Here is a 26,883-nt window from a genome sequence, read left to right on the forward strand (position 1 = left end):
TAGGCATTCAATAAATGTCAAATGAATATTGTTTGAATGATTGAAGGGATTAATTTCTCTTCTTTCACCCCTGATTTGAGGCAGGGCCTCTGGTTTACATCTCTGTGTCCTGACTCTTCCCTAGTCCTTAGTATGTACGGGTTAACCTGCAGGATTTATATTCCATGGGTTGTGCATTCACAAAACTCATGATCAAGACAAAATTGACTCATCCAAGGGCAAGACCCTGTGGACCAGAAGGGAGGACTGTCTTGCTCTAAGCAACTCTGCAGCCCTGGGCAAGTCCCTCAGCTCCCCTCTCTAGCGGGAGCAGCATCCCCAGTGGCCTACCGCACTTACTGACCCTGACCCTGTAGGTCCCCCTTGCCCCTCAGGCCTGTGACCCTCCCCTCCCCTCCTCCCTCCTGGCCAGGTCAAGGCACAGAAGCGGTCCAGGTCACACTGCAGGCGGGGCTGGCAGGGCAGCAGCCAAGGGCGTTGGGTTGGTTTGCTGCAGAGGTTTCAGTGCCCCATCAAAGAGGGTGTGGATTCAGTTTCTGTCCCAGGGAAAGGAAGTCTCAATCAACCCTGGTATCTTTTCTAAGGGCATTGGGGAATGAGAAGAAGATGGGACAGGGGATCTCGAATAGGCTTGTGGGTTCCTGAAGAATGGTCATCTCCACATAATGGGCCAGACCAGACAACTTAGAAGCAGATGGTGGTGAGGCCTGGGGTGGACGGAGCAGACGGAACGTACATAAGTCCTGTTCTTCCAGCCGCTGTTTAACCCCCACTGGGGCCCAGGCCACACCCAGGCTCAAGGAAATTGCTGGGGCCAGGCTGTGGCCCTGTCATTCACAGGCAGAACTAGGCATCATTACCTCTTCCCACCCACCTGGGGTGGGGGTGCCCTAAGTGACAGGCCTAGCAGACAGGACTGCCAGGAAGAACATAAAAGGGGCGGAAGCCAGGGCAGTCCTTGGCTTCACGCATGACCTTCCTTGTCCAGGACAAGGACTGCCTGGGTGCTTGGTCCACTTTGTGCAGAGAGGTGGCAAGAGTCATTGGACCTGACTTCACATTTTAGAATGATGCAACCCAGACAACTTAGTTTCTCAGCCTCAGTCTCTCGTTACGTAAAATGGAATCCTACCCATCATAGGGAAGCTTCCGTCAGATAGCACACGTGCAGCACCTTTTCCCTGTTCAACTGCCAGCAGCTGCCAAGGAACAGTTTTCTTTCTTGGCAGAGCAGCCAGGCCCAGGCTGTGGCACTGCCGTCGCTGCGCAGGGACCACCAAGCCGCAGGACTGAGAAACCTCTGGTGAGAAGAGTTGCTTTGGCTAAGCTGTGCCCCACCACTCCCAGCTTCCCGCAATCGATGGCTCAAAAACCCGAGCCCAAAGAAGAAAGTAAACAAACACACAAGAGCTTCGGTGTGGAAATGGAGCGCACAGAAGGAAAACATTAGGAGCAGAACAGCTAGAAATGTCATCTCGCCCAGCAACCCCATGACGGCTCCGGAATCAAAACAGGCTGCACACAAGGCCGCTTTCAGCTCCCATCTCTGGTTTCTCCCCACGGTCGGGCTCGCCCCAGGCCCTGTGACGTCGGCTTTCTTGGAGCTGCTTGTCGGACAGCTGCCTGATCCTGGAGGCTGCCCCATTCTGCCAGAGACCTGAGGGCTGTGATCTTCAGACAATGAGGGTGCTTTTCCACCCTCCCCTTTCACACATAGCCTCACGTCCCACCTGGTTCCCAGCACAGCCAACTGCAGAAAGAATTCCCCAGTCCTAGGCAGGAGGAGTCTTCTCCTGGCCGGAAGGAAACGGATGGGCAAGGTCCCTGGTATCCAGATTTATTTTACATTCTCTTCCAGAGGGGACGTGGGGGTTGGAGGAGCTGGGGAGGCTGGAGGGCAGTGCGCTCAGGCTCCCAGGAGAACAACTGGAGCAGGCCAGTCCTGGGAGGCCCAGTCCTTCTGGGTATTACAGCAGCACAATGACACACACAGCCCAGGAAGGCTTGGGGAAGAGGGGGCCTTTGAGCAAGACCTCCTGCCAGGCTTCGGGCACTAAGGAGGGGCTGTGTTCCTCTCCCACCTCACTCCCAAACCCAGCTGGAAGCAGGAAGGCAAAGGGCGCAGAGGGCAAGCTGGAGTGAAAGGGGACGAATCCCCTCCAGGCAGGGGTGGCCTTTGGTCTCTGTTAGGTTAGGAAGCTGGTCCTTGGTAGAGGAACCCCATGGGGGTGAAGTTGGGAGCCAGTCCCTGTTAGAGGAAACGCCATAGCAGGGCGGGGAAGGGGGAGGGGGTCCAGGGTCTGGTCTCAATAAGGCCTGGAAACAGTCTCCACTTCAAAGCAGACCTCTATATTTGGGAAGTGGGGTAGGGGAGGAAATAAAAAGGCTGCTGGAGGAATGTTTGTGAGCTGTGGGTAGGAAGCAGTCCAGGGGGCTTTGAGGGGGGCTCTGAAGAACGGCTGCTGGGGTTGTCTGCAGATGCCAGCAGCTCAGGTCTTGGGGAAGGAGGATGGAGGGGGGATCCTCTCTGCCTCCAATAAGTGCTACTGTTCCCCACCCCATTCTGGCTGAGCTTTGAGTTGCCACGGAGACCACTCACACTGGAGCTACATAATTTCCTGGGAATGTCCCAAATTTCTGGGTCCGTCGGGAGACACCTGAAAGAGAAAAAGAGAAAAGGTGTAAAAGGCATTCCCCAGACTTCTTTAGTAAGAACGTTTGGGGGTGGGGAGGGCGTGGAAACCTTACCCTACTGGCAGTGCCGGGAACTGCAGGTGCAGTCCCTGCCCGGGAGGGAGGCTTCGTTTTACTCATTTGTGCCCCCTAGTGGGAAGACGGGCAAAGCTACACTTTCTAAATTGAAGGACTAGGAATTTGAGTCCTCTATAACTGGGCACACACCACTGAATTATCCCACCTTCCTCAGGAAAGCAAAGAAGCAGGAGGCTGAATCCAGAACTTAAATGCGGAGGAAACTCACTGATCTCACCTTCAATTTAGAGATGGGACAGGAGGCAAGGTCTAAAGAGAGAGCCAAATGAAATCCCCCAATGCACTCTGTTGCTTAAGGGTAGAGGTGGGATTAAAATCTAGGCCTCTGGGGCTGCCTGGGTGGCTCAGTGGGTTAAGCCTCTGCGTTCAGCTCAGGTCATGATTTCGGGGTCCTGGGATCGAGTCTCGCATCGGGCTCTCTGCTAGGCAGGAAGCCTACTCCTTCCTCTCTCTCTCTCTACTTGTGATCTCTCTCTGTCAAATAAATAAAATCTTAAAAAAAAAAAAAATCTAGGCCTCTGTTCTGCTACAACCCCAAAGAAACCCGTGTTCTGGGGTGGAGAAGGAGAGTGCTAGAAGATAGAGGAATGTAAAATCAAATTAAAGTCCTAAACCTTTCCTTCCTGGCAGGCTGGCATCCTGACTTCCTGACAAGCAGCCCATGTTCACCTGGCCCCCAGGTCTTCTCATACTGTTCCACTGCCTGGGATGCCTCACCTGTCCTTCAAGACCTAGCTCCCCCACTTCCTCCAGGAAGCCTTCCCTGACCTGCACTGTCTGAAATGGTAACCACTGGCCACATGCATCTACTGAGCACTTGAAATGTGCTAGTGTGGGGTGCCTGGGTGGCTCTGCTGGTTAAGCATCTGCCTCTGCTCCTCGCAAAGTCTGCTTCTCCTTCTCTCTCTGCCTGCCGCTCCCCTTGCTTGTGCTGTCAAATGATAAAATCTTAAAAAAAAAAAAAAGAAAGAAATGCACTTGTGTGACTAAGACATTAAACTTTCTAAGCCTTTCCTCTAGAAGCACTTGTGGCTTTAATACCACAAAAGTGGTGCTTTTTCTTCTTTCTTTTTTAAAGATTTATTTATTTATTTACTTGATAGAGAGAAAGAGACAGTGAGAGAGGGAACACAAGCAGGGGGAGAGGGAAAGGGAAAAGCAGGCTTCCCACTGAGCAGGGAGCTCGATGCAGGGCTGGATCCTAGGACCCTGGGATCATTACCTGAGCCGAAGGCAGAGGCTTAACGACTGAGCCACCCAGGGGCCCCAAGTGCTTTTACTTCTTGTCTGTATTTGCAAAACTTTATGAGTGGTAAAAAAAAGAAAAAAAAATTCAAAGGCAAAGGTTTACAGAGTAAAACGAGAATGTGTTCCCCAGCCTCCCCTCCCAGAACCATTAACAAGTTAGTACTCCAGAATCACTGCTGTGTCTGAAACTTGGTCAGCAATGAGGTTAGGATTCAGATGAGAAAGGATGGGTTGCTAGGTCAAGAGACGGCCGTTGGGGTCACCTCTGCCCAAGCAGCCTTGCCACCCTTTAAGCTCTGCATTCTGCTGTGGGAGGGGGCTTCTGGCTGCTCACTACTCTTTGAGGACAGCCCCTTCCTCTGAAGCCGAGGCCTATACTGCCCTCAGCGCTGAGGAAAAAGGCCATGTGAAGCCTGCTGGGTTGGTTACCTTGAACCAGGCCAAGGCCAATTTGAGGCTTCCTGCTTTAGTCCTTTGCCTGAGCTGCCCTAGGGCCAGCCCTGAGGACTGGGGAGCCAGCTGCTAAATGAGAGCAGGGGTGGGTGACACATGGGTGTGAGACTTGATCCTTTCCATCAGGAACACAGTGTCTCAGGAGACGGGCGCCTCCTCCTAAAACTGCTCCCAAGACAGATGTGTGTTGGTAAGGAGCAAGGGTGTGAGGGTCAGAACCTTGCTGCCCCGAGTCTGCAATGACTCCATCAGGTACCTTGGCCTCATCTGTCAGACCACAAATCTTTGCTGAACCAGCACTGGCAGGCAGTGGCAGCCCACCCAAATCTCCCCAGCAACCCCCAAGATGCTCCTTTCTGACTTGTCCCCCAGGGCATCTCCCCTAGGATATCCCCCCCAGATACCCCCTCTGGTCTGTCCGCCAGCTATCCCACCCAGGGACTCAAACATGCCTCCTTCCACTCTGCCCCCAGCTATCCTGCCCGGGAAACCCACTTACCCACTCTGGTCTGTCCCTGGCTATTCTGCCCAGGGACTCACACATACCCCCTTTTAGTCTGCCTCGCAGCCCACCCACCAGGCCCACATACCCACAAACCAGCCGTCGTCACACTGCTGCATGACATCCACCCGGTCCCCCTCCCGCAGCTCCAGCTCGTCCTCATTCTGGGGCCTGTACTGGTACACCGCCCGGTACCTGTGGGAGACAGCATCATGGCAACCACGGGAGCCAGGCCCCCTCCTCGGAACAGGTCCAGAGAGTCTAACTCAAGTCTTGCTACATCCCATTAATTCATCCCATCAGCCACTGGCCCAGCTCCTAGAATGGTCTCTCTGTCTGGCTTCAGTGCATTCTTCTCTGGGCCCGCTCCCTGTGCTCCGAGCCCTACCTACCTCTACCCCTCCTCCTCGGAGCTCCCCACCCCAACCTCCAGGTCTGTTCTACTAGTTCTCACACTTCACACATAAACGCGCTGACCTTGGGGCTGAAAACCCAGCGAGGAGACTGAGGTTGGGTGCAGAGAGTGGGAGGCCTGCTTTAAGCTCTAGGGCTGGCAGGGACAGGTCAGGACCATCACAGACAAGGGGCCCCCCAGCAAATCACCCATAAGTACCAGAGGGAGGAGTTTACCAACTCCATCTTTGGGGGTAGGGAAGGGGCAGGAAGGGTCGTTGCACTCAGTACCACCTGCCAAGCAACACTCCACCCCTGACTAAGCATCCCCAGATGGTACTCACGGGGTCCAGTGTATCTGAGTGCTGTTGGGGGGCATCCCCCCCACATCCAGGGGATGGCTGGGGCCTCCGGGATGAGACAGAGCTGACCCGGGGGTGCTGAGACCCTGGGGGTCCACAGGAGAAAAGGGAGGCACACAAAAGCATGAGGGAGGAGAGTGCCATGGGCCCACCCACCTTCCCTACAGCAGCACTTCTCATCCTGTCCCCATCTTACCCTCCCAACCCCCAAGACACAGAGCCTCTGTTCGACCATTTCACCTCACAGGCTCTTGGAAGCTAAGGCCCAGGGAGGGTAGGGGGCTGATTCTAAAGGCCAACACAGGGAGGGGATGGGAGGTGTCCATGCACTGGCTGTGCCCACTGACAGCGGTTTGCTGCATGGACGGATGATGCAGGAGCAAAGGCACGTGTTTACGGGCTACCTCAGTGTGAACACCAATGCAGTCTTTCACCCCTCGGCTACTGCAAACTTTTAGGTCAAGCCTGCCCAAGTACCCTCTCCAGAGGGAACTACTACCCCATTCCACAGCTGAGAAAACACAATCTAGAGAGGGTAAGTCATGTGTCCAAGTTCACACAGCAGGCGAATGGCAGACTTCTGACTCCCACATGACCACGTCCCAGCTCTGCCCAGCTCTCCCACTGCTCTGTCCCAGGGCAGACCAGGAGGGATTCCAAAGTACAAACCCACCAAAGGAAAAGACGATATAGCGTGGGTGGTGGGGGTCAGCTCTCCAGTACGAGGCAGGTCACCCTACCTGGTTCTGGGCTCTGGGCTCCTGGCTGGGGAAGGAGAAGCCGGTGCGGCGGGGGGAAGTCCGGCTCCCCCAGTCGGTGGGATCCACAGGGCTGTGTGGCGTTACGGGGGAGCCAGAGTGACGAGCCAGACGAGCAGCCGTCAGGCGGGGAGACGCAGGGAGCTGGGGGCCGTCGTCACAGATGCGGAGCCGGGGCTCGCGGTGCACCTGCACGTAGCTGGCAGGGAAGATGCCCTGGCGCCCGGTGCCAGAGATGCGGCCCTCGTACCAGTTCTCATTCACCTTGCGGATCAGGCCGATGCGCTCCCCCTGGGGGTGTAGGAGGGCATGAGCATCTGCACGGCCCTCCTGGGCACCATGTCCCCCAGGAAACCCGGGGGAGGGGGCGCGGCGCGTCTCCTGTAGATCTAGCGCCTTGCATGGGGCGAGCCTGCTCGGAGCAGGTGAGCAGGACCGAGGCAGTGGTAGAGTCAGGAGCCAAGCCCAGGCTGCCCGCCGGAGCCCAGAGGTCCCACAACATGCTGCACTGGGTGCAGATCGGGCCTGCCCGACACCTACCCCTGGGACTTCACAGCATCCTCTCCCCAGTGTTCTGGTGGCTATTTAACAAAACAGGCTTGGCCAGTTCCAAGCTGTGCAGCCTTGGACCAGTTACTTTGCCTCTCTGAGCCTAGTTTCCTCACATGTTTAGTGGGGATAACAATCTGTTGCTGTGAAGAGCAAAGGAGATCCGTGGCAGACTGGTAAGAAGCACCAGGCAGGCGTGAGCCTCCACTGCCATGACAGGGTCCTGTCCCTGCCTCCTCGCAGGGGTGTCCCTCACCAGGGCATCAAAACAGGAGCTCCTGGAGGGAGGCCTGGCCACCTCCAGCCCGCATGCTCACTGACACAGGATGAGGCAGCCCTCTCCTGCCCTCCCGCCTTTCTCCACCCAGCCACCTCCTTCCCCCTCTCCCCATGGGGCCAGCTCTTCCGGAGGACATTCACAAGGGACGTGCATGGCCTCTGCCCCAAAAGTCAACCAAAGGGAGACCAGTACCGTATTTTCTAGGACAACATGTCTCAAATTTACCTTGACTATGATCTATAGTAAAAAATATGTCCCAATAACAACTTAGTATAGACACACACACGTGCAAGGGTACATACATAACTGCTTAAAAGTTTGATCAACTACCCTTTTTACACACAAGACATTCTAACATTTCCATTCTGTTCTTCTAAAAATGCTGACTGTGATCCTCACAGCCTATAAACCTGCAACCAGGAAAACAAAGAAAACAAACAAACAAACAAAAACACACACACAACTACTCTATAAGTTTCCAACTTTTTTTTTTAAAAAAATGGGCTAAAGGAAGGAAAACCTACCCAAAGAGATGAGGAAAAATTTTAAATACTGGGCAAAGATGGGTACACTTGACTCTCCACATATTTACCTATGCCTTCACCGGCCCCCCCCAACCCCCACTTCCTGCGGGGCCACACCTTACGGAAGGACAGCTCCACCTCCAGATCCCCCTTGAAATTGTACTGGGCCACAGCTTCTCCATACTCCAGCACCTGGTAGCTTGGGGGCTTGATGGGCTTTGGGATCTCATCTGCAGGTAGCACCTACAGAAAGAAAGGTCACGGGGAAGACTCAGCCCGGGTATCAACCGGGCACAGACCTGGGGCTCCTGGGAGGGTAAGATAAACAGAAGATGGATGGGCGCAATCTGTCTCTCCCCAAGGCCAGCAAGGACACGGACACCAGACATAAGTTTGAGGGTGGTTGGGGTGAGACCAGCCAAGGGGTGATGAGTCTCAGAAGGCTACTGGAGGAGGAATTTCCCCAGAGGTGTGGAGAAGGCCATGTCAGAGCAAAGATGGAAGCTTAAGCTAAGAGCTTAAACTGGAATCCAGAAGTAAATGAGGAGTTCCAAAAAGCAGCACACGCCTGGTAACCTAATCTGAAAGTAGGGATCTAACATTTTACCACTGCTGAGAACCAAGTGTCCCTCCTTCCCCTCCCCATTCTACCCCACCCGGTACCCAGAATTCCCATGTTCTCTTTGCTTCACCCTACTCATAAAAAAAAAATCAAGAAGCTAGTAAACTAGTTCATACTAAGATGTAAATTACTAATACCATGGAATGCTATCCTCTACTTTGTGGAATTTCAGAATCAGAGAGACTGTTCTGAAGGTAGCGGAGGCCTGCCGATGGTTATCAAATAGAGAGCCTGAATTAAACAACAACTCAATCCATGGGTCAAAGAGGAAGTCACAAAGGAAATAAGAAAATAGTTTAGGTGGAATGAAAAAAAATATATGTATCAAAATCTGTGGGTGTAGGTAAAGCAGTGCTTAGAAGGAAATTTATATCATTAAAGGCTGATATATTTTTAAGTAAACTCTACCCCTAATGCAAGGCTCGAACTCACAACCCCAAGATCAAGAGTTGCATGTTCTACGGACTGAGCCAGCCATACACTTCTGGATCTTGTACTTAACCACTTATCTCTGAACCTAGCAAGCACATCTGCAACATGGGGATGACCAATCACTTCTCAGGTTAGGAACAAGAGAGGCAATGCACACGAAGGAAGTGATGAATGTCTGCGTGGATTGGTAAGCTGTCACACACTTCCTGCTCTTGCCACTTGCCCTCAGGATTCTTCCCAAAGACAGCGCCAAGAAGATGGATGCTGATGGTGAAAGTCTGGGCTGGTGGCCTCTGGGGCAGGAGCGGGCTCAGGTGGTTCTCCGTGGGCTGGGCTCTACCTTTGGTGCTCATTTAAGAAACATGTCCTGAGGGCAGACAAAGCACTGGGCCCCAGCGGGGCCAGGGACCAAGGGCATGAATGAGGCTGACTTGGCACCTGCCCCCGGGAGTTCACAGTTTTACCTATTAGGAAGCCGGGCATTGGTGGTTCAGTGGTAGAACTCTCGCCTGCCTATTAGGAAGCCAGTAAGAAGTAGGGGAGCAATCAGCTCCACAGAGGGCTGTGCAGGGATATGCATGCTAAGTCTCTGCAAGCCCACGCACCCTCCCAGCTGGGCTCCCATTTGTTCCTCTGCTTACCTCCACGTAATTAGCAGGGAAGATGCCCAGCCGGCCATGATGCTCCCCCTCCAGCCAGTTCTTGTCCACCTCCTTGTGGATGTAGACAATATCACCCTTCTTCAGGGTCAGCTCCCTGCAGGCCAGAGCAAGGACATCCACAAGGTGAGGTCCTCCCAGTCCTCCTCCCCTTCAGACCCTATCTAGAGCACCCAGAGTCTCCTTCACACACCCCCCGGGGGGCGGGGTGCACCACAGCCCTGTCCTCCCACTCCTCCCACAGGGTACACAGAGGGTTGGGGGAGCGAGTTGGAGAGAAGGGCACTTACTTAGGGGATTGTGCCTGGAAGTCAAACTTGAGTCTGGCAGCCTTCCTCTGGGCAGGGGGAGAGGACAGGGAAAGTCACCTTAGTCAAGGAGGTGGCAGGTCCAGAACAGCCATCACGAGAACCACCCCAGGTCCACCATGCACCCTGACCCTAGTGCTCCCACCCCTCCTTACCTTCTTCTCTTCCTTCCTGGCTGGGCTGCCCCCTCTTTCAGAGGCACTAGGGTCTGTGAAAAAGCACTACCTCAGCTTGGGAAGGCCATGCCTGGGGGAGTGGTGTTGGGATGGGCTTCTGCTCCCCCTACCCCAGGACAGGGCCAGTGTTAGTAGGGGGCTCTGGGACTGTCCTCCCCCTACCCCACCCCCACGGGGCACCAGCGTATGTTGTACGATGGGTGGCAGGCGTCTGGATGAGAAAAAGAGCAGGTTCTGGTCCTTACCTCGGGCGGAGGAAGGGTAGACAAAGTCCCTACGACCTAGGAAGGGGCTTGCTCCATCCGCCATCCTGTGGGGGCTCAGGGGCCGAGAGGTACCCCAGTAAAGTGCATTCGGGGAACTGGAGCTCCAGGCGGGGGCCGGGCTGCGCGGGACACGGTGCGTGAGCCACCTGTCTGGGGCCTCACACCCCTGCCTCCCGAATATCTCCTCTTGCGTCCCGCCGCCTCCTCCCAAGGCGTCTCCCGCGTCCCGGGCTCTCAACAGGATGTCCTACTTCCCCAGCAGTCCCGGCCGGGAAAGGGTGCGGCCCCGGGCCGCGCGCGGCGGGAGGGCGCGTGGGAAGCGCGAGGCTACCCCGGCCTCGTTCCGCCACCCGCCGCGGCCACCTAGTACTTGGACGGGGACAGTTTCCCTCCGCGGCCCCTCGCCGGCCTCCAGGTCCCTCCTCCCGCGCCCTTCGCGGGGCTCGCCCCCTCCTCGCGCGGCCGCCGCCGCCCCGCGCCACGTCCCCCTCGGCCGGCCTGGCCACTCACCGCGCGGAGGGCCGCGGCTCCCGGGACCGTCGGGGCACTTGGGAGCTCTGTGCGGGGAGACAGGGCGCGGTCAGGGCCGGGGACGCCGGGTCCCCGCGGCAGCAGAGGCCGCCACCTCCGGAAAAGTTTGCGGCTCGGAAGGGCGGGAGGGGTGGGGAGGGGCGGGAGGGACGCGGGGTCCTAGAGTCGTCCGCGCAAGCGGGCGGGCCGGGAACCCGGGAGGAGCCGAGGAACTTGCGGGGGTGGGGTGGGTAGGGAAAGAACCGTGGCGTGGCGGAAGAGGGGAGGCCGGCCCAGGAAACGGGGCCGGGTAGGGGTTGGGGTCCCTGCAGACTGAGGTCCGGGATGGGGGGGGCGGGGCGGAGGGGGGAGCCCCCGGCACCCGGACGTCAGGCTGACGTGGAATGGGCCTGGAAGGGTTCTTAGGGGTCACTTGGAAAAGTCAACGCCCTGCATTTTATAAAGGAGACAGCAGTCAGGGATGAAGTCTGTTCAAGGTCGCGCCGAGTGCGGCTGGACCAATACCTCGGCTCTGCCTGCCCCTCCCACCCACGCTCCCCCCCGCTGCTCCGGGGTCTCCGGGTCCCAGGGTCACCCAGGAGGTGACTGGGAGGCCCGTACCTTGGGGGATGGTTGCCGAGTCTCAATTGCCCGCAGGTCCTTGTCCAGCTCCGCGCTCAGCTTGGCCAGTTCTCTCTCCAGCAAGACCTGGGGGCAGATTATGCGGAGAGACTTGGGCTGTCGGGGCGGTGGGGGTGGAGGGGGCTGGCTGGAGGGCACAGTGGGGGAGCACTGACCGAAGGTCAGATGTGAGAAACTTAGTGGGCAGCAGGACAAAGCAAAGCACACTGTGCTTGGGTAAAGGGCAGGCTCAGGGCACAGGGCCAAGACAGGCTCCCTGCCTGTGGGCCTGCCCAGAGCTGTGTCTCAAGGTGTCAGGATGGCCCTTCCACAGCTTCTCACTGTCCCTCTCATCAGACCAGTCTCTCCCATCTCTGTGTCCGATAGTGTCAGTCTCTGTGTCTGATAGTGCCTTTTGTCCTGTTACTTCCCTGTTCAAGAGCCTATAAAGCTCCTTATTTCCTCTCTCATCAAGTCTTCTGTAGCTTTCCACAGCCTGAGCTCCACTTGCTTTCCCTCCCACTCTCCCTCCAGCCTTTGTCTCTGCACTCCCCCTACACTGACCCCGCTCTCTGCCTGGCCAGGCCCTCCAGCTCGACCTCCGAGAATACTTTCTGACAAATCCACACTGACCACTCCCTTCTCTGCTCCTGCTCTGGTCAACAGACATGTATTCAACACATATTTGAGTGCCTACGGTATGCCTGGCACTGTCCCAGGTGCTGGGGATACAGAGGTAAACTGTATGGGACTGGGCAGGGTCAGAGCTTTGGGTCACTGGCCTTTGCCCATGGTCACTGGGGCGAACACCACCCAGAAGTCTCCCTCATTTGTCCCCCAGCATAGCTGTCTCCCTCCCCTTCCAACCTGTCCCGCAGCACTCACCTCAATGCGCTGGGAGGGCTTCTCAACAGGGTCATCCACTAGTGGTTTCTTGGGCTAAGGGTGGGAAGGATGAATCAGAGGGGGTGAACTTACTTTCCAAAATGCACTAGCTAAGGAGTATGTCCATTCTCAGAGGGCCAGCAGGACACTCACCTTCTGTCCAGTCTCTAGTTCTTGCAGAAACTGGTTCCAAGAATCTTCCGTCCAGACATTGTCTGCTCTTTCTTGGCATCTGAGCACCTGCACAGAAGTAGGTGGGCATCAGTCTGAGCAGAGGTGTACTGGGACACTGTCCAGGCCCAAAAAGCAGGCTTGTAGGCCACTGCCTCACCCCTCTGCCTGCCAGTGCCTTCCTAAGGATTTTGGGCTCTCGGGGCTGCCCAGAGCAGGCCCCAAACTGAACGGGCAGTATCTGTGCTCTTCAGCAGTGCCGGGGGCCGTGAGGGGAGGATGCTGGGTGGGCTACCTGATTTGGGGTCTGGTGTAGGGAGGGCGCTCCAGGATTAGAGTTGAAAGTGCTTCTAGGAAACTCTTCGGAGGGGTCCCAGCTTCTTCTAAAGAAAGGGGAGGACATCTCTTCAATTTCCTTTTAGGGAGACTAAGGCACAAGTGAGAAGACAGCCCTGCACATGCTCCCACAGCCCCCTGCCCCCTGCTCCCAGCTCCAGCCTGTGAAAGCAGTATTACACATTGGAAAGTTACGGGCTCGGAGGTCAAATGCCAGCTCTGCCACTTAGCTGTGACCTTTTGGCGAGTTACTGAGCTCTCAGAGCCTCAGACTGGACACCTGGCATGTGGGTGTCACGAAGGGATCCCACCTCTGTGAGGGTGTAGTGAAGCTGTGAGGAAACATGTGCCTGCCACCCAGGAGAAGGCCTAACACACTCATCCACTCCCTGAGAGGCCAGGATTCCCTTCCTGCCGACCTTAGTGAAATAATCTATGTGTGTGTTCAGTCTGGCCCCACGGCTGTGGCTATGTATGTGTCTGCAGCTTGTGAAGCTGCTCTTCCTAGCTGTCACAGCCCAGTGGGCTTGTACACGTGCCCAAGGGTGTGGGTGGGACTACAGCCTAGTCCCAGGAGAACCCTGGGCAGGCCAGAGGGCCTGCAGCCCTGACTCCCGGGCCCTGGGCAAGCTATTTCTGCTCCCTGCGCCTCTGCTCCCTGGGGGTGCAGCATTCAGTGATGTCATCTGTGAAACCACTCCAGCCACTAAGGCTCCACACTGTCACATTTGCCTTCGTCCCCCTCCAGGGCTCCTTTCTTGGCTGGCTTATGTGTTCCAGACAATGTTTGGGTCTGAATGTTTCCACCACTGTACCAAGCTTATCAAAGGATGGAATGTCTGACCGGAGAGTCAGGATTTATTGGTTGTAACTATGACTCTATTCTTTATTTTAGGAATAATAATATTAGTAATACCACTGATAATGAGAATAGAATATATCATTCCTTTTTTTTTTTTAAGATTTTATTTATTTGACACAGAGAGAAAGATCACAAGTAGGCAGAGAGGCAGGCAGAGACAGAGGGGGAAGTAGGCTCCCCGCTGAGCAGAGAGCCAGCCTCGGGGCTTGATCACAGGCCCTTGAGATCATGACCCCAGCCAGCCAGCCTCGGGGCTTGATCACAGGCCCTTGAGATCATGACCCCAGCCGAAGGCACAGGCTCAACCCACTGAGCCACCCAGGTGCCCATAGAATACATCATTCGTAATTTAGGGAGGCTCTAGTCATAACTGAGCCTGTATATTAATAATATTTGTGGAGGGGCACCTGGGTGGCTCAGTGGGTTAAGGGTCGGCCTTTGGCTCATGTCATGACCCTGAAGTCCTGGGATCAAGCCCCATGTTGCTCCTTGCTCAATGGGGAGTCTGCTACTCCCTCTCCCTCTGCTCCTTTTCCCACTCATGCTCTCACGTTCTCTCTGTGTCTCTCTCTTTTAAATAAATAAAATCTTTAAAAAAGAATAACACATGTGAAGACTTTCTATGTGCCTAAACCCTCACAACCACCGTGTGGTCCCCACTCAGCAGATGGCTGGCACTGGTTAAGTTCCCCAAAGTCAGGACCCTAAGAAGGAGGAGACCTGTGAGATGGGGTTGGGGGAGAGGCTGTACCGGATGTGACCACCAGGGGGCGCAGTCCCAACCAGGAAGCCAGTGCCCCTCTGCAGCCCTGGGACCCTTTTCCCAGGATGGCTCACCCACTCAGAGAAGAGGCCTGGCCTGGCCTGGCAGCTGGTCTTTGCTGGGGCCCTGGATGCCTTGAGTCTGTAGAGGCGGCACAGGAGGAAGCCACTGAAGGTGGGAGAAGACAGGCCAGAGGAGGTGAGAGTTGGGCTTAGGGGTACCTGGGTGAACATTGAAGATTCCGGCACCCACTCCCACCCATGCTTGTGGGTGTCTTGTGGGAACAGGGTTGGGGGTACTCTGGACCACTATATAGGGGCCTCGCACCAACAGCTTTACACTCTTCACCATATCTTCACAACTCTGGGGCAAGTAGTGTCCCCATTTTACAGATGAAGAGACAGAAGCCCAGAGAAATCACAGCCAGGGTGGAGACACTCACTGGACAGTGAAGCTGAGGCTCTTCATTGCCACCTGCTAGGAAATGGGGAGCTCCCCAGAAATGGGCTACGTGAACTTCTCAAGTTGATCTAAGCCAACGGGGGAGCCTCAAAGCCAGGCATGGTTTACAAGACGGGCAAACGCAGGCACTGAGCTGGGGCGGGCCACCAGCACCTCTCACCTTTGGGTGATTCCTCAAAGGTCCAGTCCAGCTGCAGGTCTGCGGGAGCAGAAAGGACCAGATCAGGGGTAGGGCAACAAGCGAGGATGGCGAGCCCCGCGAGGATGGCGAGCCCCGCGAGGATGGCGAGCCCCGCGAGGATGGCGAGCCCCGCGAGGCTGCCTCGGCTGCTCCCAGCCGTCCTCCTGCCTAGGGCAGGGGCTGAGGGGCTGAGTCAGGGCCTGAAGAATGTCCCGAGGGAGGGAAGGAATTAGGAGGGCAGTTCTCTGGAGGGTTTGAAATGCCTCTGGCAGACTCAGGGCCTGAGTGAGCCAACCCAGGCAGTGGACTTGCCCAAACCCTCCTGCTCCTCCCTCCCCGCGTTCCCACACACACCCTTTCCCTGACCTTTGTAAACCTGCCCTCACCAAGACAGGTTGGGAAAATTGCACTTCCTCTTCTCCCTCTTTCCCTTTCTGCACCCCCTTTGCCCAGACCCACTCCTCATGGTGCTCGTGACTTTCTGGGGCCTCCTAGGAAAAGCGACTGACCCGCCAGCCGACTTGGTCCCCTTGGCATTCAGACGTGCCACAAGAGCACTTGCCTTAAACGCAGACCAGAACGCCTCTCTCCAGATCCCACACCTCCAGCTCCTGGATTGTTTTGTCTTCCTTTGCCGCAAACAGTTAGCCGTAACTAATTCGCTGTCTGTGATTCCCCTTCTCTTTAAGTAGATTTCCAGCCCCACCATGATTGCCCCAACCGCCTTCAAGGAAGACCCCAGTGACCTCCATGTTACCAAACCAAAATACTTGACCCATCAGCAACGTCTGTCACATGGACGACACTTGAAATTCCTTTTTCACTGGGCTTCAGGAAGACAACTCTGGTTTTTCTCTCCGCTGTACCCTCTTAGTCGGCTTGCTGACCCTGCTCCTCTCTCAAACCTCTACACACCCAAGGGCCTCAGGGTTCAGTGCTTGGACCTCTGTCTGTCTCCCCAGGTGATCTTATCTAGTCTTCTGGCTTAAAAAAAAAAAAAAAAAAAAAACCCATCTATGGCAGGATTTGCATGAGAATTAGTTGGGGAGCTTTCAATCAAAATCCTTTTGGGTGAATCCCCCCGTCATTTCCACCTGCAGCTTAAGCCTCAGCCCTGAACCACAGACTTGCATATTAACTGCCTACTTGACATCACCAACTAGATGATGGACCTCATCAAAAACCTCCATCTTCTCTGAGTTTGGAAGCAACATCTGTCGACTGGCTCCTTCTAAGTCGTCCTTGACGTCTTTTACTCTCGCCACATTCAATCTACCAGCAAATCCTCATGACGGTCTCTAGAACCCCACCAGGCCTGCTGCTGCTGCCCTGGTCTGAGACTCTGCTGGCCTCTAGCCTGGATGAAAGCCGGGCCCCCTACGTGGTCCGCTGTGTTCTTCACTGCCTCGTCCCCCCTGAGCTGGCAGCCAGAGTGAGCCATCAGAGCACGACACTCCTCTATTCACAACTGTCCCTTGACTCCTCAGCTCTTGCAGAGTAAAAGCCAAAGCTTTGATCAGAGCCCCAGAGGCCCTCTGTGACCAGATCTCATCACCGTGACTCCATCTCCCATCAGTGGCCCCCTCACTCCAGTCCAGCCTCTCCTTGCTGCTCCAGGACCAGCCAGGTCTGCTTCGGCCTCTGGGTGTCTGCTGCTCTCCCTGCGGCCAGGCTCCTCTCTTGGCTCCTTCCCTCCCTTGGCTCCGCTCTCGCTCTCACTCTCGGCTGAAATGCCACCTACCAGGGCCTTCCCTGACTGCACTGGGCACTGACTTTTTCTTTTTCTCACTTAACCTTACCACCAGCTGCCATATTAAATACATATCTGTTTATTCTCCCTCCGTCTTAAGCTTCACTGGGGCAGGGACATTCTTTTTTATTCCCTCTTTCATTTTCAGCACCTAGAATAGTGCTCGGCACACAGGAAGTGCTCCGAAGACGTCTGGTCAGGGGCTGATTGAACAAATGAGGGACTGCATGACTTCCCAGGACTCTCAGAGGAGACCAGGGACAGTGTGTGGTCATTGTCCTCCCAAGGACAGAAAGGAGTTTGGAGGCTTCTCCCCTTCGGCTTGTATGAGGGACGACCCACCACACAGCCTGGGGTACGCAGAAGTTCCCTTTTCTGCCCCTCCGTCCCACAGCCCCAGGCGCTGGAGCCCACTCGGCAGAGAAAGGGCCCTAGAAGGATGTCTCACCTGGCATTTTCCGGTGAATCTGCTGGAACATTCTCCGGTACCAGTCCCTGGGGCTATCAACACTCTGGGATCAGAAAGACAAAATCAGGCCACCCTCTTCATAGGAAGCCACAGAAATTTTTCCTTCCTGTCTCCTTTCTCTGGCCACCCTTGAAGTGGGCAGGCTGTCGTGAAAAATCGAATAAAGGAACTTTATACAGTACATTGCATATGAATAAGGTGTAGAGAAGGATCTCCCCAGTGATGATCCATGCTGAGGCTCTGAGATTTGGGGTGGTTTCTCGTTTTTTTTCTCTTTGCTTTCCTAGATCTCTGATGTTTCTACAACAAACATGTATTTCTTCTTTTTTTTTTTTTTTAAGATTTTATTTATTTATTTGAGAGAGAGAGCGTGAGAAAGCATGAGAAGCAGACACCCTATGGACTTGGGATCCTGATGCGGGACTCGATTCCAGGACTCTGGGATCCTGACCTGAATTGAAGGCAGCAGCCCAACCCACTGAGCCACCCAGGTGCCCACAAACATGTATTTCTATGTAATGAAAAATAAATGCGATAATATAGGGTTAGAATGGCATTTCACAGCTCCTGCCCCACTGAGACCAAAACAGCCCTGATAGGTATGTGGCCAACTTCAGTTTCAGATGCAGAACTGAAGGCACGTGGCTGGCTTGAGATAGGGAGTGGAAGAAGGGCAGGGTGCTCAGAGCCCGGGCCCTGGATCCTTCCATGCTGGCCACAGTGTGAGGGCGACTCACTCAGGACTCTGCCAGCTCTCTCCACCTAGCCATTCACTCAGTGGCTGTGCCAGGTCCTGGGGCTAGGAACAGAGGGGGTCCTTGCCCCACAGAGCATTCTAGATCTTCCTTTCCCCCCACAAACCACTTGTGCAACTCAGACCACAAGAGCACCTATATTTTTGTGGCTGATGACCACCCCCAAGCCCCTCGTGGGGGAACCACGGGGTTCCGAAATGGTTTGGTGCACTCTTGGTGGCTCCCACTTTAATTCACAGAAGTGGAGCTCAGCATGGGTCCCCGAGCCCCATCAGCAGCAGCCCCCAGCTCAGGACTCACAGATCGGGGGGCAATAGGCATGCCGCTCTCGTCCACCGGCCCGATTCCCTCATACTTGACCCAGCGCTTGTCCCGACGCTTGCTGTCCTTGGTCCACGTGGCTGACCAGTTCTGGGGATGCTGGGAGGCAGGGGTCTTCTGGCTCCCCGAGGGCCGGCTGCCAGGGCTGGGCCAGGTCTGATACCAAGCAGGATCTGTGGGGGAAATGAGCAACAGAACATTAGCACCGGGCAGGGGCCCCCACCTGGACTTGTTTGTCTCTTAGCCCTTAAGAACATTGATCCTGTGGGTTCAAAAGTTTCAACATCTCCTTGTTTGACTTGCTGAGACAGACTTTACAGCCTTCCCCATCCCCTGCAGGACCACAGGCCTTTGTTTATTTTTTAGTTAAAGTGAATGAAAATGGATTTTGTCTTGAGAAACCTGTGCCCGTGTCTGCCTTATCCTTTCGGAGGGCTGTCCTTAAAGCCTTTGGAATGAGGGCTGGGAATCCTTACTTAGAGAAAATGCTGGGGACCATCCTGGCTGGGAAGGCAGCAGGGTGTGGCAGAAAAGGCACTGGGCTTGAAATGGGAACAAAGAATTCAGATGCCAGCTCTGCCACCGGCTGGTTTTGAGACCTGTGGCACAGCAAGAAACCACTTGGTGACTCCGTTTCTACTTCTGTAACATGAGGGTAATCATGGCAAACATCCAGAGAGAGCTAGTGTGTGTGACCATGCCCAGCACAGTGCCTGACACATAGTCACAAGGCTCTTGGACAGACACTCATTCACCAGACATGGCAACTGAGTCCTCAGCTTCCTCAGAACACTTAGCCCCCAAGTCACCAGAGTAGCAGCATAGGGGCATCAAGGCTGGAAGGACCAGGGTTTGAGTCTCAGCTCAGACTCTGTGACTGAGCATCTCTGAAACTCAGGTTCCTCACTGGGAAGAGGTTACTAATGGTACCTTACCTTTCCAGGACATCAAGGGATTAAATGACAGAAGGCTTAGTGTGTCTTTTCAGTGTCCCACACGTTCTAAGCATTCCACAATTATTTGTTAAATGAATAAATTACTTGACACAGTGCCTGCCTCAGTGGGAAGCTTAATAAAGGATCTCTCCCTCCTCAGGAAAAGGGCCCACGGGGGTAGACCTTCACCCAGGAGGTCCTGGGATCTTCTCGACCCCATGGCTCAGGCCAGGATGACTTGTAGGAGCCCAGGGGCTGATGAGCTCCCAGAACTGCCTCTCCCATCTTCTACTTGGCTGCTGAGTACACACTTGTGGGGTTTGGCCTCCTGTCTCCTGCCTCCCAAGGCTTTGTCCCCTGCACAATTACTTCCCCTGGCAGGGTGGGGGGGTTGGGGCGTGCGGTGTGGGTGGGGGTGGGGAGGGAGGGATGCGTCAGCCTGCTCTCTCCCTCAGTGGATTTCACACTTACAGGCCATCAGTGCTCACATAGAGAAGGGCAGCTAGATGAGCTCAGAGGCCTAGGACCTTGAAAGCCCTCCATGCTCCTCCCCACAGGGTAGTGCCAGATGGCAGGGCCCGGGAGCCTCTGATCCCCCACCCCCGACACAAGGCTCCTGGAGCAGGTATTCCTGAGCAGACCCACCTGGGTGCCGGGAAGCATCTCTCCTCTGGGGGACGTGCCCATTGCACACGGTCCTGGGCGCAGGGTCATGAAACTGGAAATTAAGGGTGTTGGAACCACCATTCCGGATCACAGGCACCTGTGGGGAGGGGCCGGGAGCAGCAGCTCAGGCCCGAAGTTTCCGCAGAAGGGTGGGAAGCGCAGATACAGTTTACCCCATGGTGAGGACTGGAGGGCCAGCCTGACTCCCTTGCACATAGCCAACAAGGCTCTCTAGAGCGATCTCCGGCCCCTTTCCTCCATCCCGTTAATCCTCCTGCTCCCCCACATGTCCTAGGAGGTCCCCATCAACTCTGGGCCCACAGGAACCCTCTCCTCACTGTCTCACTCACCCGTGCCCCCCGGGAGGACGACCCTCCGTGGGCCCGGAGATTGCTGGGGATGAAGTCGTCCAGGCTGAGCCCCGCAGGGAGGCTGCAGGGTGCGGCCTGCATGCTTGGGTCAAGGTTGGAGGGCTCCGGGTGTGCCAGCTGCTCCTCTGTGTGTCCTCTGTGGGGAAGGAAGGAGGAAGGGAAAGCCCTGCTGGGCTCAAGGCCGCCTGTGCCCTCTGGGCTCAACCTTGGGGTGGGGGGAGGAGAGGACAGCTGTGGGAGGGGGTCGGGCCAGCTGGGTGGGAGCTCAAGGACCCAGGAAACAGGCCTCTGTGGGCACTGGCCTGCAGGCTGCCCGTGCCGGCTCCCAGAGGCACAATGGGCTGCTTGTTAGGCCCTGGGCAGGAGCTCAGGGTGGGAGTGGGGGAGGGGGAAGCTAGGCTAGGAAGAGGGAGGCTGGCCAGGAGTGGGCCTGCTGGACAAAGACTTGGGCACACGGGCCTGCTGGCCAGCCCCTCTGGGGCTCTCACTGCACAGCGCGGTCTGCTCCCCCAGAGGGAAGGCAGAGGGAACTGGGGCAGCTGGCAGAGGAGGGCCTGGGCACTCAGGACTTTGTTTCAGTTCCCTGACTCCTCCAGTCCCTCTGTGAGCTTCTGCTTGCCAGCAGGCACAAGGGGTTGCTTGGGCTGCGGGAGAGGCCCCAAAACAACAGCAAGGCGACCGGCCTACTGCCCAGCGGGGCCAAGGTTGTGGGAGGGGGACTGTGGAGGGGGCATTTCCAGGCAGTAGAAACTACTCCTTTTGAGCACAAAGGAGTACCAGCTCCCTTCCTCGGCCTTCTTCCCTGGGACTAAAGCCTCAGAGGGCTCAGGGTGCCAGTGGGGGGTGGGATAGACGGCAAAGCAGTGGATAGGAGCCAAGCTGGACTTGCTCATGGAGACGTGGTGCTGCTGAGTGCCCTCCCCCTGCCACTTTCTTTTATACCTCCTCCAGGCTGGTTTTGTTTTGTTTTGTTTTTGAGTAATCCCTACACCTAACATGGGACTTAATCTCACAACCTCAAGATCAAGAGTTGCACACTGTACCCGCTGAGCCAGCCAGGTGCTCCTATTTTCCAGAGGGGTTTTTGGACAGAGGTTCTTCCTGGCAGCACCACGCCTGTCTGCCCAGCCTGGCTCTGTGGTCCCATGCAAGTTATTCCACCACCTGGGAAATGGAGGGGGTCAGGCTGTCCAACAGGGCTTGTCTGAGCCTGGGCCTCCCCACCTGTGCAGCTGGACTGGACCAGAGCTGAACCAACCTCCCCTGCTGGGGCCGGACCCATTCTGGCCTTGTGTTCAGAGCTAGGCTTGTGTGTGCTTGAGGGGTGTGGGGGCTCACGGGAAGGCCCAGGGGGCCTGGTGAGGTGCTGTGTCTGTGTGCCGTGGGAATGGGAGTGCAGTGCTCTGAATGGGACTTGTGGGAAGTACCATGGGGCTTGGAGTTCTGATAGGGGGCTGGGATCACTCCTGTACCCAGTTCCTCCTCAGGCCTTGGGGGCTGGAGGGTATGAACAAGGCTGGTGGCAGTCTCTGTCTTTGTTCTGACTGGGGATCTCTTCTGACATCTGAAAGACCTACTGGGGACACAGCTTTTCCATGCCGTTCCCAGGCTGTGGGGGGAGTGAGAGCTGAAGCTAGAGGAGGGGCAGCTCCCCAGCTGGATCCAATTAGGACTCTGACCAAAAGCAAAACATGCAGACACACCCCAGTTCCCCGGCTGTTCTCCCTCCTTTGAGGGGGAAATTGAGGCAGGGGACAGCAGAAGATCCAGAGGCCTGGGGCTGCCTGGCTCCTAGCAGCAACCCCTCCCTTCCCAGCTGACTGCTTGAAGCCAAGTTGCGAGGTCAGCATCAGCAGTCCCAGCCATCAGCTGACCCCAGCCGCCTTCCCTCTCCTCCCATCTTCCCACCCTTTCCTGCTCAGTGAAAACTGTCCTCTAGTAGTCTGGGAAGGACAGGATGTCCCCCCATACCATCCAACTTTTCAGGGGCTACTGATCCTTGGTGACCCCTGCCCAACATTGATGCCTGTGACAGGCACACTCCAGACATAGACAAGGGTGCCTGGGGTAGAGTGGGCTGAATTTTTCTCTCAGTGGCTGCGCCAGGAGAAACTAAAAGCCACTTCTCACAGAGAGATGGGGGCATGGAGGCATTGGTCCTGCATCTGGCAGAGGGCAGACAGGTGCCAGGAAGTCTCCAGGGTCGTCCCAGAATTCTGGCAGTCCTTCACCCAAAGGGCTGGAAGATGTGAAGTCGCTCTGCTGTTTGTAGTTGGCAGACTCCTTTCCACCTCCAAGTATGGCCCTGACCTTGGGGGCTTGGCCCTAGGAGACTTTCCGGGTATTTTCCAGTTACAAGACCACGTGGACAAAGCCACGTTTTCTCGAATTTCGCCTTTTCCAGATCGAGAGGGGACTTCTTCACCTCTTTCCAACCCAGAGCTGGGAATGAGGACCCCAGGGGGAGGGGCACTTTGTCTTCCCTGAGGGTTGGGCACGGGTCCCTCCCTGCCCGCGGCCCCCGCCTCCTCTCCGCCCCCTCCCCTTCCCGGCACCTACCTTCCCCAGCAAGCAGGTGGCCCCGACTGAGGACGCCGGGGAGGGCAGGAGCATCTCTGCCCAGGTCCCACCTGGTGCAGCCGCGGCGGGCTCTCGAGAAGGGAGGGCAGGGAGAAGTCCGGGCTGTGCCGCTCACCCTCGTGACCGGGTCAGGACGGGCTCCGCGAGGCAGAGAGCCCGAGGAGGAAGAGTGGGATGGACGGGGCCGAGGGCACGCGCAGGGAGGGAGGACCGCGAGAGGCGCGCGGGCGGGCGGCGCAGTTTGTCTCCTTCCAATCTGCGCTGTGGGCCGCGCGGACGGGGTGGAGGGGCCGGCGACTCCCTCTCCAGCCTGCGGGGCGGGGGCTCGGGCCAGCCGGCTGGGGAGTGCGAGTGCCCTCCGTCGGGGCGCGCCGCGGGGACGAAGTGGCCCCCTGCCTAGGGGGCCGGGCCGACCGCGGGCGGCGCCGGGAGGGGCCGCCGAGGGTCCCCGGGGAGCCCGCTCTGGTTTCCCAGCTGCCTTCCCCGGCCCCCACCGCAGGGCTGGCGTCCGGGCTGGGGGTGTGTGTGTGTTTAGGGGGGGGTGGGGTGGCGAGCGCCACTCAGAGTTTCCAGTGACATTTCCAGCGTGTGGGAAGGGAGCCCTGCACGGCGGAGCCAGGACAGAGGGCAGGAATGATTAAAGATCCCGGGTCAAGCCAGCAACTGATACTGCGCTGGAAGCCTCGGAGACAGGACCGAGATGCAGACAGGCTGGGGCCGAGATAAGCCCCCACCCCCCCAACAAGTGGAGTGGCTTAGCGGACCGAGTTAAGGCCCCGCCGCCTCCTTCCCCACTTGGGGAGATTTTGTGCTTTTGTAAGCGCGCGTCCGGGCGTGTGCAAAGAAACACACGCACATAGATGCGCGTACACCCCCAAATGGGCGGACGCTCACACACGTGCTCACACCGCCGAGGTTGGCCTGGGGAGGAAATCGGCCTTAGGGAGCGGCCCCCTGGGCGTGCCGCGCCCCTGAAGAGGATGAGGGCGGGGTCCCTTTGGCGGGGATGGGGTTACCAGGGTCTTGGTGTTCCCATACACCGTAGTTGTTTTGATCTTGCTGCTTTTCCGCTGTTCCCGCTGCTCTGACACCAGTCCCAAGAGCCTGCGCCCATTGGCTCCCAAGCCCTCTGGCCATACCGTCTTTTCTTTTTCCAAGCCTCTGTGCCCACACGGAGCATGTTACAGAATGTGGAGGTGCTTAATGAATGTTTACTGGTCATGGAAAAACTGGAGTACTTCTTAGCCCTTGGCTTGGTTCTGGCACCCAAGACCCAAACCAACCAAATTGGACAATTTCACATCCATTGGGGGCGTGATCAGTGATAAATTATAAAAATATGAAAATATTTATTGCATGACTACTGGGTATAAAACTGGTGTCATAAGGCCACCATGCACTTTAGGGTGTTTTCCAACCACATCATTCAACTCAACAGTGGAGAAGGCAGGGACTGGAGAAAATATGAAAAAAAAAATTTAATTCCACCAGTATTGATGCTATTAGCTTTATCTTTTCTCAGTTCAGTTAAAAAGAGCTCTCCCCGTGTGCGGTGAACCAGCTTGAAACAGTATCACATGTGAAAGAGGAAGGAGGCATGTTTAGGTTGTGCAGCAGCTTGAGAGAGACAGGCATGCTGGCCAGCGTCCAGTGTCTGCGGGGATGCCATGTGGAAACAGACCCACTGCACTAGTAGAAGTGGGACCCTTGGGTGCATACTTGGAAGAAGATCCAAGGTTTCCAAGGAAGAACTTCTAGAAGGATTACAGGGGTTCCAAGCCTACTGATCATGGGCATCTTTCTAAAAGTAATGACTGCACTGAACAGGTTCTTGAATGACGTCACCTTTAAGGCCCCTTCTAAGAGTCTATGATTCTCCAGGAAAGCTAAAGGATGGGATGGAATGGGTAGCCCCCAGCCACAGAAGACATCTGCAGAAAGGAGAGTAGGCATTCTGGGACTTCTTGAAGATAGGCAGCCATGCATTGTCCTACCCCTAAAGCTAGGTACTTACCTACCCACCCTAGGCACCATCCTCCTCCCTCCCTCAGGGATTAAAATATGTGCCCATTTCCCTGTTTTTTTCCCCACCTGTCAGAATCCTTGCGACTAAGAAGGGCCACATCTTTTTCATGTTCTTCCTTGCTCTCCAAAGATGGTGAAGTCGAAGATCTTCCAATTCCAGGAATCCTGGCCATACCCTCTCTCACGGGCAGCGAGCGTCTCTTATTCTCTAGGGCTCTGACCTGGACTCCAAGATAAATATTTAATGTAGAGGGTGCAGCTGAGCTGACAAAGGTCCTCACTTCCTGTTCTCACAAAGGGAGGTAGCAGCCAGGGACAAGGAGCTGGGGACTGGCTACCAGTTTCATCTCTATGGGAATAGGGAGCCCAGTAAACAGCTCTGTAGGAGGTGGCGGGTAGGACCCACTGGAGACCTGAACCTTTCTCCTGAGGGGCTCTATACTTAATGTTCCCTCGTGGCCACTGGGCCTCATAGCAAAGAGGATGAGAGATTGGTAGGAGCATAGAGCATAAGGAATCTTGACTAGTCGATTCCTCTCTTTCTGCACATATTTGGGGAGAAGAATCCCTCCTCTGAAAAGTGGGAGATTAAAGGAGGGAGGAGGAAGTAGCAAAGTCCAAAGATGTAGCCAAGAAACAGGTATCTGCTTTTTCACGTCCTCCCTCCAGCCTCAGTTCTACTTGCTGTGGGCCTAAGCCCGCAGACAGCTGGCATGGTTTAGGGATAGGCTGTCCGAGGTGACCTGGCTGTTGTCAACCAAAGAGATTGTTTTCATCCCAATGCACTATCTGCTCTGGTGACTCCCTTATCTAACAGGGACCTCCTTCCCTGTGACTCTTTCCCTGTCCCTGGCACTGCCTTCCGTCAGGGGGCTGCCTCTGCCTTCTCAGAGTCACCTGAGCCATAGTAAACAGAGTTACATAACTGCTCTGTTTTTCCTAGCTATCTGATCCCGGTCAGCAGTATGCCCAACCCCCACCCCCACCCCTGCTCCTCAAGCCTGCCACCTTTTGTGCTGCAAATTCTCCCCAGGTGGCACCCATGTCAACACAGATCTGTCCATGCCCTCCATCCCAGGGGAGATTAGCCAAGAGACTCCCAAGAGATGTGGCTCTTCATACGGAGCTGGAGAAGGTGGTGCTTGTTCATACAGGAATACAGGTCACTCTGAAAACCAACCTCTGTCACCAAGAAAAAGGATGAATGGAAAGAGCCCTTAAGTGGCTTTTTATTGTAAGTGAGCAGAAAATTCAGTTTTATTTCTCAAATGGAAAAACGGAAGCTAGGGACCCCAGAAGACATACACCTGAACTCTCAATTTCTGGAGCAGTATATCCAGTACTGGGAGTCTGGCATCTGAATGTCACACTCTGAGATGTGCCCCTGAGCAGCTGAGTGGCTTCCTGGCCCTGCACCGCAGTCCTCCCACAGTAGGCAAAGAAAGGTTATCTGCTATTCCTTCCCTTTTCCTCCACAGGGATGAACTCTGGCATATTCTTTAGTTAGGCTTTGAGCAGGTTTTTAATTTGGCGCTCAGAAGAGTGTTCTCTTTCTGCCAGGGGGACTGAGCAAGCAGATGGAATGGAGTGAAAAACTATCCACCACAGGTCGGATACGGACTGTGCCTGGCGGCCAGGGTGTGAGTGGACCCTCACGGGAGTGGAGAAAGAGGCTTTCAGGCCTGCCTTGCTCTAGTCTCTCACAGCACACATGTGATATAACAGGAACCATCTATGTGGGTTCTCGAAGTCAGTCACATCCCAACCCTGGAGGCTGCGACAGAACTCAGCCTTTTGTCCAACTGTCTAGGCTATCTTCAAGGAAGCCTTGACACTGACATCACATCAGCAACTGTTCTGTCTCCTTCTATGGATGAGCAAACGAGCATCATGGGCACATGGCGTGTCTTTGAGAA

At 55.7% G+C, this 26,883-nt stretch overlaps 1 protein-coding gene across 5 annotated transcripts; it reads right to left on the reverse strand.

Annotated features, from left to right (window-relative positions):
* Window positions 1–1,821: 1,821 nt before the first annotated feature.
* On the reverse strand, window positions 1,822–25,111 carry SORBS3 (sorbin and SH3 domain containing 3). 5 transcript variants are annotated; one of them, XM_044225171.1, is made up of 21 exons: window positions 25,034–25,111; window positions 20,342–20,498; window positions 19,971–20,043; window positions 18,370–18,563; window positions 17,294–17,357; window positions 15,075–15,113; window positions 14,527–14,620; window positions 12,787–12,874; window positions 12,474–12,560; window positions 12,321–12,374; window positions 11,436–11,522; window positions 10,815–10,861; window positions 10,284–10,423; window positions 10,018–10,070; window positions 9,845–9,891; window positions 9,537–9,651; window positions 7,959–8,084; window positions 6,471–6,779; window positions 5,713–5,816; window positions 5,064–5,170; window positions 1,822–2,657 (listed from the first exon to the last, which is right to left on the reverse strand). In XM_044225171.1, exons 2-21 carry the CDS (start codon window positions 20,441–20,443, stop codon window positions 2,596–2,598), a joined length of 1,992 nt encoding a protein of 663 aa, XP_044081106.1. In that variant the 5' UTR covers window positions 20,444–20,498; window positions 25,034–25,111; the 3' UTR covers window positions 1,822–2,595. The 5 variants fall into 5 exon arrangements, with proteins under 5 accessions (XP_044081106.1, XP_044081104.1, XP_044081103.1 ...); XM_044225169.1 differs by having other exon boundaries at window positions 14,527–14,593; window positions 19,971–20,088; XM_044225168.1 differs by having other exon boundaries at window positions 19,971–20,088.
* Between the last annotated feature and the right edge of the window lie 1,772 nt (window positions 25,112–26,883).

Source organism: Neovison vison, chromosome 11 (genome assembly GCF_020171115.1).
Source record: "Neovison vison isolate M4711 chromosome 11, ASM_NN_V1, whole genome shotgun sequence".
Taxonomy (NCBI): domain Eukaryota; kingdom Metazoa; phylum Chordata; class Mammalia; order Carnivora; family Mustelidae; genus Neogale; species Neogale vison.